Source organism: Amblyraja radiata, chromosome 2 (genome assembly GCF_010909765.2).
Source record: "Amblyraja radiata isolate CabotCenter1 chromosome 2, sAmbRad1.1.pri, whole genome shotgun sequence".
Classification (NCBI taxonomy): Eukaryota; Metazoa; Chordata; class Chondrichthyes; order Rajiformes; family Rajidae; genus Amblyraja; species Amblyraja radiata.
Window position 1 is genome coordinate 123,622,100 of NC_045957.1, and position 17,385 is coordinate 123,639,484.

Here is a 17,385-nt window from a genome sequence, read left to right on the forward strand (position 1 = left end):
TGAGAATCTTTGAGCGAATTTCTGGAACCCACCTAGATCAGGCGTTTTAATATAAAAAGCTCCAATTTAAATTGTAGTTAAGTTTTGCCCCTGCTGTAGAATCATAGTAAACTTAGTTTTATAAAGTCTGTGCAAATCAGGTGCATCTACTGAAAATTTTGGGAGAAGCCAGTCAAGTTATTCATTTCAAGATAGACACGAAATGCTGGAGTAACTCAGCGGGACAGGCTGCATCTCTGGAGAGAAGGAATGGGCGACGTTTCGGGCTGAGACCCTTCTTCAGACTCAACCCGAACGGAGACAAGGAAACACTTTTTCCTCACAGAGTTGTGAGTGTGTGGAATTCTCTGCCTCAGAGGGCGGTGGAGGCCGGTTCTCTGGATGCTTTCAAGAGAGAGCTGGATAGGGCTCTTAAAGATAGTGGAGTCAGGGGATATGGGAGAAATGGCAGGAACGGGGTACTGATTGGGGATGATCAGCCATGATCACATTGAATGGCGGTGCTGGCTCGCAGGGCCTACTCCTGCACCTATTGTCTATTGTCTCTCCAGCGATGCTGCCTGTCCTGCTGAGTTACTCCAGCATTTTGTGTCTACCTTCGGTTTAAACCAGCATCTGCAGTTCCTTCATACACAGTTATTAATTTCAGGTGATTTTCTAGGGTGAGGTACATTCCTCTAAAACCAATCTAGGATTGAGAATGCAATCATTGACATTTTTTTTAGGCTATACAGTGACAGGATTTGTAAACCAGCACGTGATTAGTTTCACTTGCTATCTTAGCGCTGGTCTGTAGGAAGCATGTGCAAATACAGCTTGGTGGTGAGACACTGATGCGCGGACTGTACGGATATTAATCCTCCTTCATGGAAGGGCTGCCGTTGATGGTTTTGCAGTAACCGTTGTTTAATCGACTGAAAGTGTTCGCAGCCGTCTCCTTGCGTTGTGTTCTGCTGTACGTCTGCAGATAATGTTAGAAGGAATGAGAGTAAATAGACTTGCGGTAGATGCTGCCTCACCCGCTGAGTTTCTCCAGCATTTTTTGTCTACCTTCGATTTTTTTTTCCCCCAGCATCTGCAGTTCCTTCTCATACATTTTGGCTACTCCACTGCGAAATCTCCTCAATAGACCATAGGTGCAGGAGTAGGCCATTCAGCCCTTCGAGCCAGCACCACCATTTAATGTGATCATGGCTGATCATCCCCAATCAGTACCCCGTTCCTGCCTTCTCCCCATGTCCCCCTGACTCCGCTATTTTTAAGAGCCCCATCTAGCTCTCTCTTGAAAGCATCCAGAGAACCCGCCTCTGAGGCAGAGAATTCCACAGACTCACAACTCTCTGTGAGAAAAGGTGTTTCCTCTTCTCCGTTCTAAATGGTTTACCCCTTATTCTTAAACCACTCATCCACTCACACATCCACTCACTCACTCACACATCCACTCACTCACTCACACATCCACTCACACACCCACTCACTCACCCACTCATCCACTCACACATCCACTCACTCACTCACACATCCACTCACACACTCACACATCCACTCACACACTCACACACACTCTCACTCACCCTCTCACTCACTCATTCACTCACTCACACTCTCACTCACTCTCTCACTCACTCACTCATTCACTCACTCACTCACCCACTGATTTCTTCTTACCTTCCTGTAGAAGTTGATGAAGAGCAGTACAAGAGTGGCCATATAAGACGACTGGAAGAGCAGGCAACCTGATGGAAAGCCACAGGGCTTTACCACTGCACTGAGTGTGTGGGCAATTGTGAGTATGAATTGTACCTGGTGAACAGAAAAGACAAATATCAGAGTCTAAAGAGGTTCAGTTTAGTTTAGTTTAGAGATACAGCGCGGAAACAGGCCCTTCAGCCCACCGAGTCTGCGCCGACCAGCGATCCCCGCTTATTAACACTTCCCGACGCACACTAGGGACAAATTACAATTTACCAAGCCAATTAACCTACAAACCTGCACGTCTTTGGAGTGTGGGAGGAAACCGGAGATCTCGGAGAAAACCCAGGCGTTCACGGGGAGAATGCACAAACTCCGTAAAGACAGCACCCAAAGTCGGGTTTGAACCCGGGTCTCTGGCGCTGTGAGGCGGCAACTCTACCGCTGTGCCACCGTGCCACCCTGTATGAATGTTTCAACTGCTTTCTGTGAACACAAATTAAGTTCACAAGTTTCGCTGGCACCAGAATTCATGCATTCAATAGGAATCTGAGGGGTAACTTTTTCACACAAAGGGTGGTGACTGTATGGAACGAGCTGCTGGAGAAGGTGGTTGAGGCTGGGGATATCGCATAGTTTAAGAAACATTTGGACAGATACATGGATAGGACAGGTTTGGAGGGCTATGGGTCAAACGCCTGTTCCGCTGAGTTACTCCAGCACTCTGTGAAACATCACCTATCCATGTTCTCCACAGATGCTGCCTGACCCGCTGAGTTACTCCAGCACTCTGTATCTTTTTTTGAAAACCTTGCTTGTTATAAAACCGCAAAATTGTAAATTGTCCTTGGTGTGTGTGTGTAGGATAATGTTAGTGTGCGGGGATCGCTGGTCGGCGCGGACTTGGTGGGTCGAAGGGCCTGTTTCTGCGCTGTATCTCCAAACTAAACTAAGTCAAAGTGTTTAAGAAGGAACTGCAGATGCTGGAAAATCGAAGGTACACAAAAATGCTGGAGAAACTCAGCGGGTGCAGCAGCATCTATGGAGCGAAGGAAATAGGCAACGTTTCGTGCCAAAACCCTTCTTCAGACTGATGGGGGGCGGGGAGAAGAAAGGAAAAAGGAGGAGGAGGAGCCCGAGGGCTGAGGGATGGGAGGAGACAGCAGGAGGGCTCAGGAAGGGGAGGAGACAGCAAGGGCTAACAAAATTGGGAGAATTCAATGTTCATGCCCGCAGGATGCAGACTCCCCAAGCGGAATATGAGGTGCTGTTCCTTCAATTTCCGGTGTTGCTCACTCTGGCAATGGAGGAGACCCAGGACAGAGAGGTCGGATTGGGAATGGGAGGGGGAGTTGAAGTGCTGAGCCACCGGGAGGTCAGGTTGGTTATTGCGGACCGAGCGGAGGTGTTCGGTGAAACGATCGCCCAGCCTCCGCTTGGTCTCACCGATGTAGATCTGCTGACATCTAGAGCAGCGGATGCAGTAGATGAGGTTGGAGGAGGTGCAGGTAAACCTCTGTCGCACCTGGAACGACTGCTTGGGTCCTTGAATGGAGTCGAGGGGGGAGGTAAAGCGACAAGTGTAGCATCTCTTGCGGTTGCAACGGAAAGTGCCCGGGGAGGGGGTGGTACGGGAAGGAAGGGAAGAATTGACAATGGAGTTACGGAGGGAGCGGTCTTTGCGGAAGGCAAAGTTGTAGTCTTTTCCTTTCCAGGGCACTCCTGCACCTTTTTGCTTTGTTTCTATGGGATGCTTTGTAATTTTGTCAGTGCCCTATAGGTGGCGACTCTTTGCATATCTTGCGAGTGTAAAACAAAGAATATCATTGTGACTCGTTGCATGTGACAATGAAATGTGTTCAAGGCACCCACTGTGTAAAAAAAATACCTGCCCCGCACATCTCCATTGAATTTTGCCCTCCCACCTTAACTTAAGATCTCTAGTCAATAGACAATAGGTGCAGGAGTAGGCCATTCGGCCCTTCGAACCAGCACCGCCATTCAATGTAATCACGGCTGATCATCCACAATCAGTACCCCGTTCCTGCCTTCTCCCCATATCCCCTGACTCCGCTATTTTTAAGAGCCCTATCTAGCTCTCTCTTGAAAGCATCCAGAGAACCTGCCTCCACCGCCCTCTGAGGCAGAGAATTCCACAGACTCACCACTCTCTGTGAGAAAAAGTGTTTCCTCGTCTCCATTCTAAATGGCTTATTCTTAAACTGTGGTCCCTGGTTCTGCGGACTCCCCCAACATAGGGAACATGTTTCCTGCCTCTAGCGTGTCCAAGCCCTTAACAATCTTATATGTTTCAATGAGATGCCCTCTCATCCTTCTAAACTCCAGAGTGTACAAGCCCAGCTGCTCCATTCTCTCAGCATATGACAGTCCCGCCATCCCGGGAATTAACCTGTTGAACCTACGCTGCACTCCCTCAATAGCAAGAATAGGTGCAGGAGTAGGCCATTCGGCCCTTCGAGCCATCACCGCCATTCACTGTGATCATGGCTGATCATCCACAATCAGTACCCCGTCGCTTCCTTCTCCCCATATCCCTATCTTTAAGAGCTCTCCCTTGAAAGCATCCGGAGAATTGGCCTCCACTGCCTTCTGTGGCGGAGAATTCCACAGACTCACAACTCTCTGGGTGAAAACGTTTTTTCCTCATCTCCGTTCTAAATGGCCTACCCCTTATTCTTAAACTGTGGCCCCTGGTTCTGGACTCCCCCAACCTCGGGAACATGTTTCCTGCCTCTAGCGTGTCCAAACCCTTAACAATCTCACATCCACTCTAAGGTGGCCTTACCAGCTGGGCTTGGGTGAGGTATTTTTTCCACCAGAGGTACGGATGCATAGCTGGGATGGTGGAGAGGCCGTAATAGGAGTACATGAGAACATGGATAAAACTGTTGAGTGTTGGTCCCAGGAAGCCTGCAAAGAACAAAGGCCAGACGTTAAATCATCGGTGGTGCAGCAGTAGAGATTAACAAAAACATTTAAGTGGGTTAATCTGTGGAATTCTTTGCCACGGAGGGCTGTGGATGCCAAGTCAGTGGATATTATTTAAGGGCCTGTCCCACTTTCACAACCTAATTCACGACCTCTGCCGAGTTTGCCCTCGACTCGTACTCGCAGCATGGTCGTCACGAGGTCATAGGAGGTCGTAGGCAGGTCGAGATGCTAGTCGTAGGTACTCGAGGCATCGGGTAGGTCGTGGCGTTTTTTCTCGCCTGATGAAAAATGTCCACGAGTAAAAAACGTCGTGAATTAGGTTGTGAAAGCGGGACAGGCCCTTTACGGGACTTTTTCGGCGACTGCCGGCACCCGTCATAGGTCATTGCAGGTCTCCGAAAATGTTCAACATGTTTAAAATCCAGCGGCGACCAGAACAAGGTACGACTCTTTGGGCGACTACTCATGACCATACAGGCTTCACCTCCGCGACATGTCGCCAGGGTGTCGCCTGTATGGCCGTGAGTCGTCACCTCAGTCGCCCAAAGAGTCGTACCTTGTTCTGGTCGCCGTTTTTCCTCCCACACTCCAAAGAGTTTGCAGGTTAATTGGCTTCGATAAAATTATAAATTGTCCCTAGTGTGTGTGTAGGATAGTGCGAGTGTTTGGTTCAGTTTATAGTCACGTGTACCGAGCTACTGTGACAAACTTTTGTTGCGTGCTATCGAGACAGCAAAAAGACAATACATGATTACAAGCGAGCCGTCCACAGTGTACAGATACAGGATAAAGGGAATAACGTTTAGTGCAAGGTGAAGTCCAGTAGAGACTGATTAAAGATAGTCTGAGGGTCTTCAATGAGGTGGATTGTAGCTCAGGACTGTGCTCTGGTTGTGGTAGGATGATTCAGTTGCCTGTTAACAGCTGGGAAGAAACTGTCCCTGAATCTGGATGGTAATTGCCACTAGTGTGTAGGATAGTGCTAGTGTCTGGCGTGATCGCTGGTCGGCATGGACTCGGTGGACTGTTTCTCTAAAGTCCAAAATTCCCACCATTCTGTTACTATCATAAGATCATGTGTTAGGAGAAGAATCAGCCCATCAAATCTACTCCTCCATTCAATCGTGGCTGATGTACCTCCCCCTCCTAACCCCATTCTCCAGCCTTCTCCCAATAACCTGACACCCGTACTAATCAAGAATCTATCTCCTCTGCCGTAAATATATCCACTAACTTGGCCTCCATAGTCTTCTGTGACAAAGAATTCCACAGATTCACCACCCTCTGACTGAAGAAATTCCTCCTCCTCATCTTTCTAAAAGAACGTCCTTTAATTCTGAGGCTGTGACCTCTGGTCCTCGACTCTCCCACTAGTGGAAACATCCTCTCCACATCCACTCTATCCAGGCCTTTCACTATTCTGTATGTTTCAATGAGGTGAGCCCTTCATCCTTCTAAACTCCAGCGAGTACAGGCCCAGTGCCGACAAACGCTCATCATGTATTCACCCCACTCATTCCTGGGATCATTCTCGTAAACCTCCTCTGGACCCTCTCCAGAGCCAGCACATCCTTCCTCAGATATGGGGCCCAAAATTGCTCACAATATTCCAAATGCGGCCCGACCAGCGCCGTATAGAGACTCGGCATTACATCCCTGTATTTGTATACAAGCCCTCTTGAGATAAATGCCAGCATTGGGTTTGCTTTCGTTACTACTGATTCAACTTGCAGATTAACTGTTTGGGAATCCTGCACCAGCACTCCCAAATCCCTTTGCACCTCCGATTTCTGGATTCTCTCCCCATTTAGAAAATAGTCTACGCTAGTTGGCGTGAACTCGTTGGGTCGAAGGGCCTGTTTCTAGCAATGTTACAAAATTTTGAGATTTTAAAAATCAAGTCTGTAATTTATCCCATCAGATAAAGCATAAAAATAAGTTTAATTTGACACCTAATTCACTTTCATATCTCAAGTATTTAAAAAGTTATGGCCATTTTCATACTGGGAAATGAGCATCTTGTTCCCTATTGATTTTCTATGGACATAACAAAAAAGTTGTGATCGTGAACAGTCAAAAGCCCATAACTTTCTTAAAAATTAAGAGAACTGAATGAAATTTTCAGTTATCATAGATTGAAGCATTCTGAAACAAATATAAAATAATCTTACTTGGATGACCTGAAATTAAAGCATATAATTAGTTAGTTACCTAATTGTAGCTAATTTCAGACTTCAATTACTAGATCTAAACATCTATCCATTTCTTAATAAATGATTAACATTTTTAAATAGCCTAAATGTCCAAATAATATTCACAAATAATTCACAATAAAACATGATTTTTAAATCTCATTTACATTAATTTATAGGCCAAATGGAAGGAATTTAGTGTTTAATTGCTGTAAATAAATGCCCATTTAAATCAGCTTTCCAGTGGGTCCCTGTGGAACGCGCTGGTTTAGAACGTTCACATTGCGGTAGATTTGTGCCCCAAATGCCGAGAAAAATACTGCGCGATATAATGGGGCCAAATTGAGCTACTCGCAATATTAAACTTTGTATAAAGGGATCTTTAGAAGCCCTTTTTAATGTAAAAATATACAACCTAACTTCTGCTATTTGCTTTATGAGACCCTGCGGTTGCTGACGGTCGCGGGTTTAAAGATTGATTTTTAAACTACTATAACTATTATTCAAGGCCTTTAAACCTAATAATAGCTTTTGCGACGGGGTCTTCCAGCGATTTTTCGTTAATAATTAACTAGGCTGAACATTTTCGATTGGAACAGCTTAGAGAAAATCGCGTTTTAAACCCGCCCCCTCTAAACGGCGCCAAAATCGCGCACACCCGCAACGGAAGATTTTCAAGGACGCTTCAGGTAGGCTTTGCAACATACCTACTGTTTCCACGCTGAATGTCTAAACCGTTTAAGATGGTGCTAGTGTACAGGGATATGGCTGGGCCGAGGGGCCTGTTTCCGCGCTGTATCTCAGACGTCTAAAGTCCAAAGGCCCCACCGTTGCGTTACCATGCCAACACTTACTCTGACCACATGGAATCCAGTTGAGGACACACCACCAGATGTTGAACATCGACGCATGGTGGTACACATGAAGAAAGGTAATCTGACTGGTCTTTTTCCGCAAGATAAAAAATATCGTGTCCATAAATTCAATGACCTTGGAAAAGTAGTACCACCACAGCACCTTGGCCACCTGAATGGGAAAAGGGAACACATTTAGAACCCACTGAACAAAACACAGGCCTACCTCCCGCTCTTCCTTGTAGAGTCATACAGCGTGGAAACAGGCCCTTCGGTCCAACTTGTCCACACCGGCCAACATGTCCCATCTACATCAGTCTCACCTGCCTGCATTTGGCCCATATCCTATCCATGTACCAGCCTAGGTGTTACCTAAATGTTGTGATAGTCCTTGCCTCAACTACCTACTCCGGCTGCTTGTTCCATACACCCACCACCCTCTGTGTGACAAAATTGGCCCTTAAGATCCTATGGGCAGGTGGGACCAGTGTAGATGGGACATGTTGGTCAGTGTTGGCAAGTTGGGCCGAAGGCAGTGCTGGAGTAACTCAGCGGGTCAGGCAGCATCTTTGGAGAACATGGATAGGTGACGTTTCACAGAGTGCTGGAGTAACTCAGCGGGTCAGGCAGCATCTTTGGAGAACATGGATAGGTGACGTTTCACAGAGTGCTGGAGTAACTCAGCGGGTCAGGCAGCATCTTTGGAGAACATGGATAGGTGACGTTTCACAGAGTGCTGGAGTAACTCAGCGGGTCAGGCAGCATCTTTGGAGAACATGGATAGGTGACGTTTCACAGTGCTGGAGTAACTCAGCGGGTCAGGCAGCATCTGTGGAGAACATGGATAGGTGACGTTTCAGAGTGCTGGAGTAACTCAGCGGGTCAGGCAGCATCTGTGGAGAACATGGATAGGTGACGTTTCAGAGTGCTGGAGTAACTCAGCGGGTCAGGCATCATCTGTGGAGAACATGGATAGGTGACGTTTTTGGTCGGGACCCTTCTTTAGACTGATTGTGCAGGGGGGGGGGGAGGAGGGAGAGAAGGCCGGAAAAACTTGACGGGTAATAGGTGGAGACAGGGGAAGGGGATTTGTTGACAGGAAGATAGTTGGAACAAAAACCAGAGATAAGAACAGTAGATGTGAGACGGGTTTGAAGAGTTGTGGATTTGTAAGGCAAGGGGAGAAAAGTGCGAGGAGATGTGAGAGGAAAGGGGAGCATCCGGAGAAAACCCCGCAGTAGAGCTACTGCCTCACAGCGCCAGAGACCCGGGTTCGATCCCGACCACGGGCGCTGTCTGTGCGGAGTTTGTATGTTTTCCCCGTGACCTGCGTGGGTTTTCTCCGAGATCTTCGGTTTCCTCCCACACTCCAAAGACGTGCAGGTTTGTAGGTTAATTGTATAAATTAGGTGTCAATGTATAATTGTCCCCAGTGTGTGTAGGATAGTGTTAGTGTGCGGGGATCGCTGGTCAGCGCGGACTCAGTGGGCCGAAGGGCCTGTTTCCGCTCTGTACCTCTAAATGAAACTAAAGTGTACACACACTGCGCGCAGACAGCACCCTGAGTCGGGATCGAACCCGGGTCTCTGGCGCCGTGAGGCAGCAACGCTACCCGCCGGTGGTCTTACCCGAACGTCAGCTGTGCCAGCGCTGTGAAGATTCTGACACAGCAGATTGTAACGACCTTCCCAGCTCGCCGAAACCAACTGCGAAGGAGAGGAAAGCGTCAGGGCAAAATATTTGACAAGAGAGAGTCAAAGATGGACGGACATTTTAAAAATTATTTCTGAGGTTATCTGGACCCAGATCCAAAATGAATAATATTAGGATTATCAGAACATAGCACAAACTTTACGATAATAATAATAATGGATGGGATTTATATAGCGCCTTTCTAATACTCAAGGCGCTTTACATCGCATTATTCATTCACTCCTCAGTCACACTCGGTGGTGGTAAGCTACTTCTGTAGCCACAGCTGCCCTGGGGCAGACTGACGGAAGCGTGGCTGCCATTCTGCGCCTACGGCCCCTCCGACCACCACTCACACACATTCACACACAGGCAAAGGTGGGTGAAGTGTCTTGCCCAAGGACACAACGACAGTATGCACTCCAAGCGGGATTCGAACCGGCTACCTTCCGGTTGCCAGCCGAACACTTAGCCCATTGTGCCATCTGTCGTCCCAGATAATATAGAGGGAGTACAGAGAAGGTTCACCAGACTGATTCCTGGGATGTCAGGACTTTCATATGAAGAAAGACTGGATAGACTCGGCTTGTAGTCGCTAGAATTTAGAAGATTGAGGGGGGACCTTACAGAAACTTACAAAATTCTTACGGATTTGGACAGGCTAGATGCAGGAAGTTTGTTCCCGATGTTGGGGAAGTCCAGAACAAGGGGTCACAGTTTAAGGATAAGGGGGAAATCTTTTAGGACTGAGATGAGAAAATCATTTTTCACACAGAGAGTGGTGAATCTCTGGAATTCTCTGCCACAGAGGGTAGCCGAGGCCAGTTCATTGGCTATATTTAAGAGGGAGTTAGATGTGGCCCTTGTGGCTAAAGGGATCAGGGGGTATGGAGAGAAGGCAGGTACAGGATACTGAGTTGGATGATCAGCCATGATCATATTGAATGGTGGTGCAGGCTAGACCGCGGGATGTTCAGTAACCCCAAGTCGGCCGATCTGAGGGACCTGGAGGTGGTGTGGTGGGTAAGCAGACTTTTGATGTAGGTGGGGACAAGCCCGTTAAGGGCTTTGTAAACATAAAAGAGGATCTTGAAATTTATTCGGAACCGCACAGGGAGCCAGTGGAGAGAGGCCAGGATCGGGGTGATGTGGTTCCTCAGATCGGCTGACTTGGGGTTACTGAAAGTCTAGGCATAAGCCTTTGCGGTTGCAGCTCCTAGACTGTGGAACAGCATCCCTCTTCCCATCAGAACTGCCCCCTCCATCAACTCCTTTAAGTTGAGACTTAAAACTCATCTTTACTCTCAAGCCTTTCTTGACGTCCTCTGAGGGAGGGCTATATGTATGTATTTATGTATGTACTTAATCTATGAACCACTGTTGTATAACATTGGTACCTCCACCAATGTAAAGCATTTTGTCCAACGAGAATTGTTTTTTAAATGTGCTATAGAAATAAAAGTGACTTGACTTGACTTTGAAGATGGTACAACAGTGACAAGTCTTACCTCGACGAACATGTAGAGGGAGAGGAGCATGACTCCAAAGTTGTAGGTGATCAGCAAGCTCCTGAGAGTGTAGGCCGGCCTCTTCCTCATGTACTGTGTCCCGAGACAGATGGTGGAAAGATACAAGAGGGTGAGGAAGAAAGTGGGGAGATAGGAATCCAGCAGCGGCCAGCCCCGAACCCTGGCATCTGTAAAAATGAGAAAGAATCGTTGACCATCCATCCCGCTTTCGTTTTAGTTCAATGCACAAACAAATCGAGGACCAGAGGACTTGGGTTCAGGGTGAAGGGGAAAAGATTGAGCAAGAATCCGAGGAGTCCACAGTCCTAGAATAAAGGGGAGGCAATTTAAGACTGAGGTGAGAAAAAAACTTTTTCACCCAGAGAGTTGTGAATTTGTGGAATTCCCTGCCACAGAGGGCAGTGGAGGCCAAATCACTGGATGGATTTAAGAGAGAGTTAGATAGAGCTCTAGGGGCTAGTGGAGTCAAGGAATATGGGGAGAAGGCAGGCATGGGTTATTGATTGGGGACGATCAGCCATGATGGCAATGAATGGCGGTGCTGGCTCGAAGGGCCGAATGGCCTCCTCCTGCAACTATTTTCTATGTTTCTATGTAACTTTTTCACACAGGGTGGTGGGTGTATGGGGCGAGCTGCCAGAGGAGGTAGTTGAGGCCGGTTTGAGAAACAGTTAGACAGGTACATGGATAGGACAGGTTTGGAGGGATATGGACCAAACGCGGGCAGGTGGGACTAGTGTAGATGGGACATTGTTGGCCGGTGTGGGCAAGTTGGACCGATGGGCCTGTTTCCACACTGTATCACTCTGTGACTCTAGTCTATCATTGACACGTTTACCGAGGTACGGTGAATTGCTTTTTTTGTTGCTCACTTTCCAGTCAATGAGACATGGACGAGATGTGGTCATAATCGATCACCCGTTCACACTAATATGATCAGCCATGATCACATTGAATGGCGGTGCTGGCTCGAAAGGGCCGAATAGCCTACTCCTGCATCTATTGTCTATCAATAAGCGAGTTCGGCATTCCGACCGCGCATGCCCAGGTCATGGGTCGCTCGCGATAAACGCTCTCCACAGCCGCGCTGCTGCGTGGGTGGCAGCCGTGTGGTTTCGTCCGTGGTTGGGGCCGGGCCGCTGCTGAGCCGTCCCCATCCCCTCCCAGATTGACCGGCGGCCCTGGACTGAAGGGACACCGGCCCGTAGCAGTGGAGTTGGCGCGCCTTCTCCGCGCTGGCCGTGGGCTTGTGCTGCCGCAGTGCCAGTCTGACTCCGTCAGTCCGGGGTCGCCACGGACGGGGGCGGGGCACTCGGGACAGGACGGGGACCATTCCAGTGACAGTTCGGCAGCGTTTGCAGCCCCGGGGACCCGGGTTCGATCCTGGCTGCGGATGAGGCGCAGACCTGTGCGCGAGCGGAGGCACAGTTGCCGAGAGTATTTTTCGCCAGTGACCTTTGACAAATCCCATAATTCCTTGCGTGTTTCGGAATACCGAACTCGCATATTCTGTGTGCAGGCAACATTAATAGTTCCACACAAAATCCTGGAGTATTTCCAGAGATGCTGCCTGTCCCGTCGAGTTATTCCAGCAAGTTATGTCTATATTTGTCATAAACCAGCATCTGCAGTACCTTCCTACACATTAAGATCATAAGGTCATAAGGGATAGGTGTAGAATTAGGCCATTCGGCCCATCAAGTCTACTCCGCCATTCAATCATGGCTGATCTATCTCTCCTTTCTAATCCCATTCTCCTGACTTCTTCCCATAACCCCTGACACCCGTACTAATCAAGTTCTATGTTCAACTGTGAGGCAGTAGCTCTATCTGCTAAGAAATATATTAATAAAGGCGTCATGTTCATAAGTTTATCAGTTCAGTTTATTGTCATGTGTACCAAGGTACAGTGAAAAGATTTTTGTTGTCCTATATAAGTTATTTCAGTCATTGGCGTAGAATTAGGCCATTCGGCCCGTCATGTCTACTCCGCCATTCAATTATGGCTGATCTATCTCTCCCTCTCAACCCCATTCTCCTGCCTTCTCCCGTTAACCCCTGACACCCGCACTAATCAAGAATCTATCTATCTCTGCCTTAAAAATATCCAATGACTTGGTAAAAATACCCAATGACTTGGCCTCCACAGCCGTCTGTGGCAATGAATTCCACAGATTCACCACCCTCTGACAATAGAAATTCCCCATCATCTTTCTAAAGGAACGTCCTTTTATTCCGAGGCTGCGCCCTCTGGTCCTAGATTCTCTCACCAGTGGAAACATCCTCTCCACATCAACAGATGTGTAGTGTGGAGTAAATGTGCGGGGATCGCTGGTCGGCGTGGACTCGGTGGGCCGAAGGGCCTGTTTGCGCGCTGTATATCTAAACTAAACTGAAGTATTTATCATAAGATCATAGTGATAGTAGAATTAGGCCGTTCGGCCCATCAAGTCTACTCCGCCATTCATTCACGGCTGATCTATCTCTCCCTCCTAACCCCATTCTCCTGACTTCTCCCCATAACCCCTGACACCCACACTAATCAAGAGTCTATCTATCTCTGTCTTAAATATGTCCACTGACTTGGCCTCCACAGCCTTCTGTAGTTAAGAATTCCACAGATTCACCACAAACAAATTCCTCCTCATCTCCTTCCCAAAAGAACATCCTTTAATTCTGAGGCTGTGACCTCTAGTCCTAGACTCTCCCACTAGTGGAAACATTCTCCCCACATCCATTTTAAGGCAGATAGATAGATTCTTGATTAATAAGGGTGTTGGGGGTGATGGGGAGAAGGTAGGAGAATGGGGTTGAGATGGAAAAATAGATCAGCCATGCTAATAGACAATAGGTGCAGGAGTAGGTCATTCGGCCCTTCAAGCCAGCACCGCCATCCACAATCAGTACCCAGTTCCTACCTTGTCCCCAGATCCCCTGACTCCGCTATTTTTAAGAGCCCTATCTAGCTCTCTCTTGAAAGTATCCAGGGAACCGGCCTCCACCGCCCTCTGAGGCAGAGAATTCCACAGGCTGATTGAATGATGGAGCGGACTGGATGGGCCGAATGGTCTAATCCTGCTCCTAGAACTGATGGTTTTATCTCCAAGTGATATACCAGGTCTCCTGTACACAGCCAGAACACATCCCGATAGACACGGACTTACCTCGTTCACCGAACATGTAGTCCACAAAGGAATTCACATGTTTGTCTAAGCTTTGGATATGGTCCTGGAAGAAATATTTACAACATTTCATAAAATCAAATTTCAAGCCGAAATATACAGACTTAACTGTTAATTTTGACCACAAAGAGTCATCGAGTGATACAGCGTGGAAACAGGCCCATCGGCCCAACTTGCCCACACCTACCAACATGTCCCATCTACACTAGTCCCACCTGCCCACGTTTGGTCCATATCCCTCCAAACCTGTCCTATCCATGTACCTGTCCAAATGTTTCTTAAATGTCGCAATAGTCCCAGCCTCAACTACCTCCTCCGGCTACTTGTTCCATACACCCACCACCCTTTGTGTGAAAAAGTTACCCCTCAGATTTCTATTAAATCTTTCCCCCCTCACCTTAAACCCATGTCTTCTGGTTCTCGATTCCCCTATCCTAGGTAAAACACTGTGCACTTTCCCGATCTTATGGATTTTGTACACCTCTATAAGATTACCCCTCATCCTCCTGCGCTCCAAGGAATAGAGACCCAGCCTACTCAACCTCACCCTATAGCTAGCTCTGATGCTCTAGTCCTGGTAACATCCTGGTAAATCTGCTCTGTACCCTTTCCAGCTCGACAACATCTTTCCTATAACATGGTGCCCAGAACTGAATTTTAAGAATAAGGAGTAAGCCATTTAGAACGGAGACGAGGAAACACTTTTTCTCACAGAGAGTGGTGAGTCTGTGGAATTCCCTGCCTCAGAGGGCGGTGGAGGCCGGTTCTCTGGATGCTTTCAAGAGAGAGCTAGATAGGGCTCTTAAAAATAGCGAAGTCAGGGGATATGGGGAGAAGGCAGGAACGGGGTACTGATTGGAGATGATCAGCCATGATCACATTGAATGGCGGTGCTCCTACTCCTGCACCTGTTGTCTATTGTCTATTGATATGGGCCAAACATAGCAGATGGGACAAGAGTATGCGGCCACGGTGGTGCAGCGGTAGTGTTGCTGCCCTATGCCCCTGTCCCACTTAGGAAACCTGAACGGAAACCTCTGGAGACTTTGCGCCCCACCCAAGGTTTCCGTGCGGTTCCCAGAGGTTTTTGTCAGTCTCCCTACCTGCTTTCACTACCTGCAACCTCTGGCAACCACCTGCAACCTCCGGGAACCGCACGGAAACCTTGGGTGGAGCGCAAAGTCTCCAGAGGTTTCCGTTCAGGTTTCCTAAGTGGGACAGGGGCATTACTCGAAGGGCCGAATGGCCCACTCCTGCACCTATTGTCTATTGAACACAATACTCTAAATGTGGCTTGCACCCTGTAGCTCAGGCCCTCGAGTCCTGTTAACAGCCTCGTAAATCTTTAAATATGTTAACGTTAACCTTCAGTCAACTTGAGTTCCAGCGCAACTCTTACTTGATTAAGCAACTAAGAAGGATCCCGACCCGAATCATCACCTGCCCTTTCCCTCCACAGATGCTGCCTGACCCGCTGAGTTACTCCAGCACTTTATGTTTGACTGGCTGTCTTGTCTGTAGATGCTAGAAATTGTCCTACTAAGACGATAAATACAAACATATCACTGTATGTCATGTTGTCACTTGTGGGCGGAGCACCAAGGCAAATTCCTTGTATGTGAATACTTGGCCAATAAACTTATTCATTCATTCATTCATTCATTCATTCATTCATTCATTCAATACAAACTTCTATAGATGCGTTCTTGTCAGGTTGCATCACAACAGCTTGGTTTGGGAACAGCCCTGTTGCAGATGTAGACCTGTTCATCACAGAGACCAGACTTCCCACCGTCAACTCCATCTACACTTCACGCTGCCTCGGGAAAAGCAGCCGACACAATCATGGAGTAGACACAAAATGCTGGAGTAACCCAGCGGGTCAAGCAGCATCTCTGGAGAGAAGGAGTAGACAATAAACAATAGACAATAGTTGCAGGTGTAGGCCATTCGGCCCTTCGAGCCAGCCTTATTCTTATGGCTAATTATCCACAATCAGTATCCCGTTCCTGTCTTCTCCCCATATCCCCTGACTATCTTTAAAAGCCCTATCTAGCTCTCTCTTGAAAGCATCCAGAGAACCTGCCTCCACCACCCTCTGAGGCAGAGAATTCCAAGACTCACAACTCTCTGTGGGGGAAAAAGTGTTTCTTCGTCTCCGTTCTAAATGGCTTACTCCTTATTCTTAAACTGTGGGCCCCTGGTTCTGGACTCCCCCAACATCGGGAACATGTTTCCTGCCTCTATGGTGCCCAAACCCTTAATAATCTTATATGTTTCAATAAGATCTCCTCTCATCCTACTAAACTCCAAAGCGTACAAGCCCAGCCGCTCCATTCTCTCAGCATATGACAGTCCCGCCATCCCAGGAATTAACCTTGTAAACCTGGGTGACGTTTCAGGTCGAGACGCTTCTCATACTCACAGACTTGATCACAAACATAATGCTAGACTTGTCCCACCCAGGTCATTCCTTCTTAACACAAGCGGGAAGAAGGTACAGGAGCCTGAAAACTGTAACGTCCAGGTTCAGGAACAGCTTCTTCCCTGCAACCATCAGGCTATTGAACACGACAACCTCCAAATGGGCTCTGAACCACGAACCCTCTTGCTTGCATTTAGGACTCTGTGCTTTTGTTTTGCACTAAGAATATATTTTTTGAATGTTTAATACATTGAACTATTTTTTTCATTCACCATGTGATTATGTTAATTATGAATGCTGTGTTTGCAAACCTGTTATGCTGCTGTAAGAAAGAAATCCATTGTGACTTGGACAGGTTGGGGGAGTGGGCAGATGCATGGGAGACGACGTTTAATGCGGGTAAATGTGAGGTTATCCACTTTGGTATCAAAAACAGGAAGGCAGATTACTATCTAAATGGTGTCAAGTTGGGAAAAGGGGAAGTACAACGGGATCTGGGGGCCCTTGTACGTCAGTCTATGAAAGTAAGCATGCAGGTACAGCAGGCAGTGAAGAAAGCGAATGGCATGTTGGCCTTTATAACAAGAGGAATCAAATATAGGAGCAAAGAGGTCCTTCTGCAGTTGTACAGAGCCCTAGTGAGACCACACCTGGAGTATTGTGTGCAGTTTTGGTCCCCTAATTTGAGGAAGGACATTCTTGCTTTTGAGGGAGTGCAGCGTAGGTTTACAAGGTTAATTCCTGGGATGGCGGGACTGTCATATGCTGAGAGAATGGAACTGCTGGGCTTGTACACTCTGGAATTTAGAAGGATGAGACGTGATCTTCTTGAAACATATAAGAATGTTAAGGGTTTGGACACGCTAG

General features: G+C 47.7%; 1 protein-coding gene across 1 annotated transcript in view; it reads right to left on the reverse strand.

Moving 5' to 3' along the window:
• Positions 1-502: 502 nt before the first annotated feature.
• Positions 503-17,385, reverse strand: part of elovl2 (ELOVL fatty acid elongase 2) — a 30,092-nt gene continuing 13,209 nt past the window's right edge. Inside the window, exons 2-8 of the mRNA XM_033014952.1 lie at positions 14,076-14,139; positions 10,891-11,078; positions 9,319-9,396; positions 7,691-7,862; positions 4,499-4,623; positions 1,669-1,803; positions 503-961 (exon numbers count right to left, since the gene is read on the reverse strand). Of these exons, the coding sequence (XP_032870843.1) occupies positions 854-961; positions 1,669-1,803; positions 4,499-4,623; positions 7,691-7,862; positions 9,319-9,396; positions 10,891-11,078; positions 14,076-14,139 (870 nt within the window). The 3' untranslated portion in view covers positions 503-853. The remainder of the gene's footprint in view (positions 962-1,668; positions 1,804-4,498; positions 4,624-7,690; positions 7,863-9,318; positions 9,397-10,890; positions 11,079-14,075; positions 14,140-17,385) is intronic.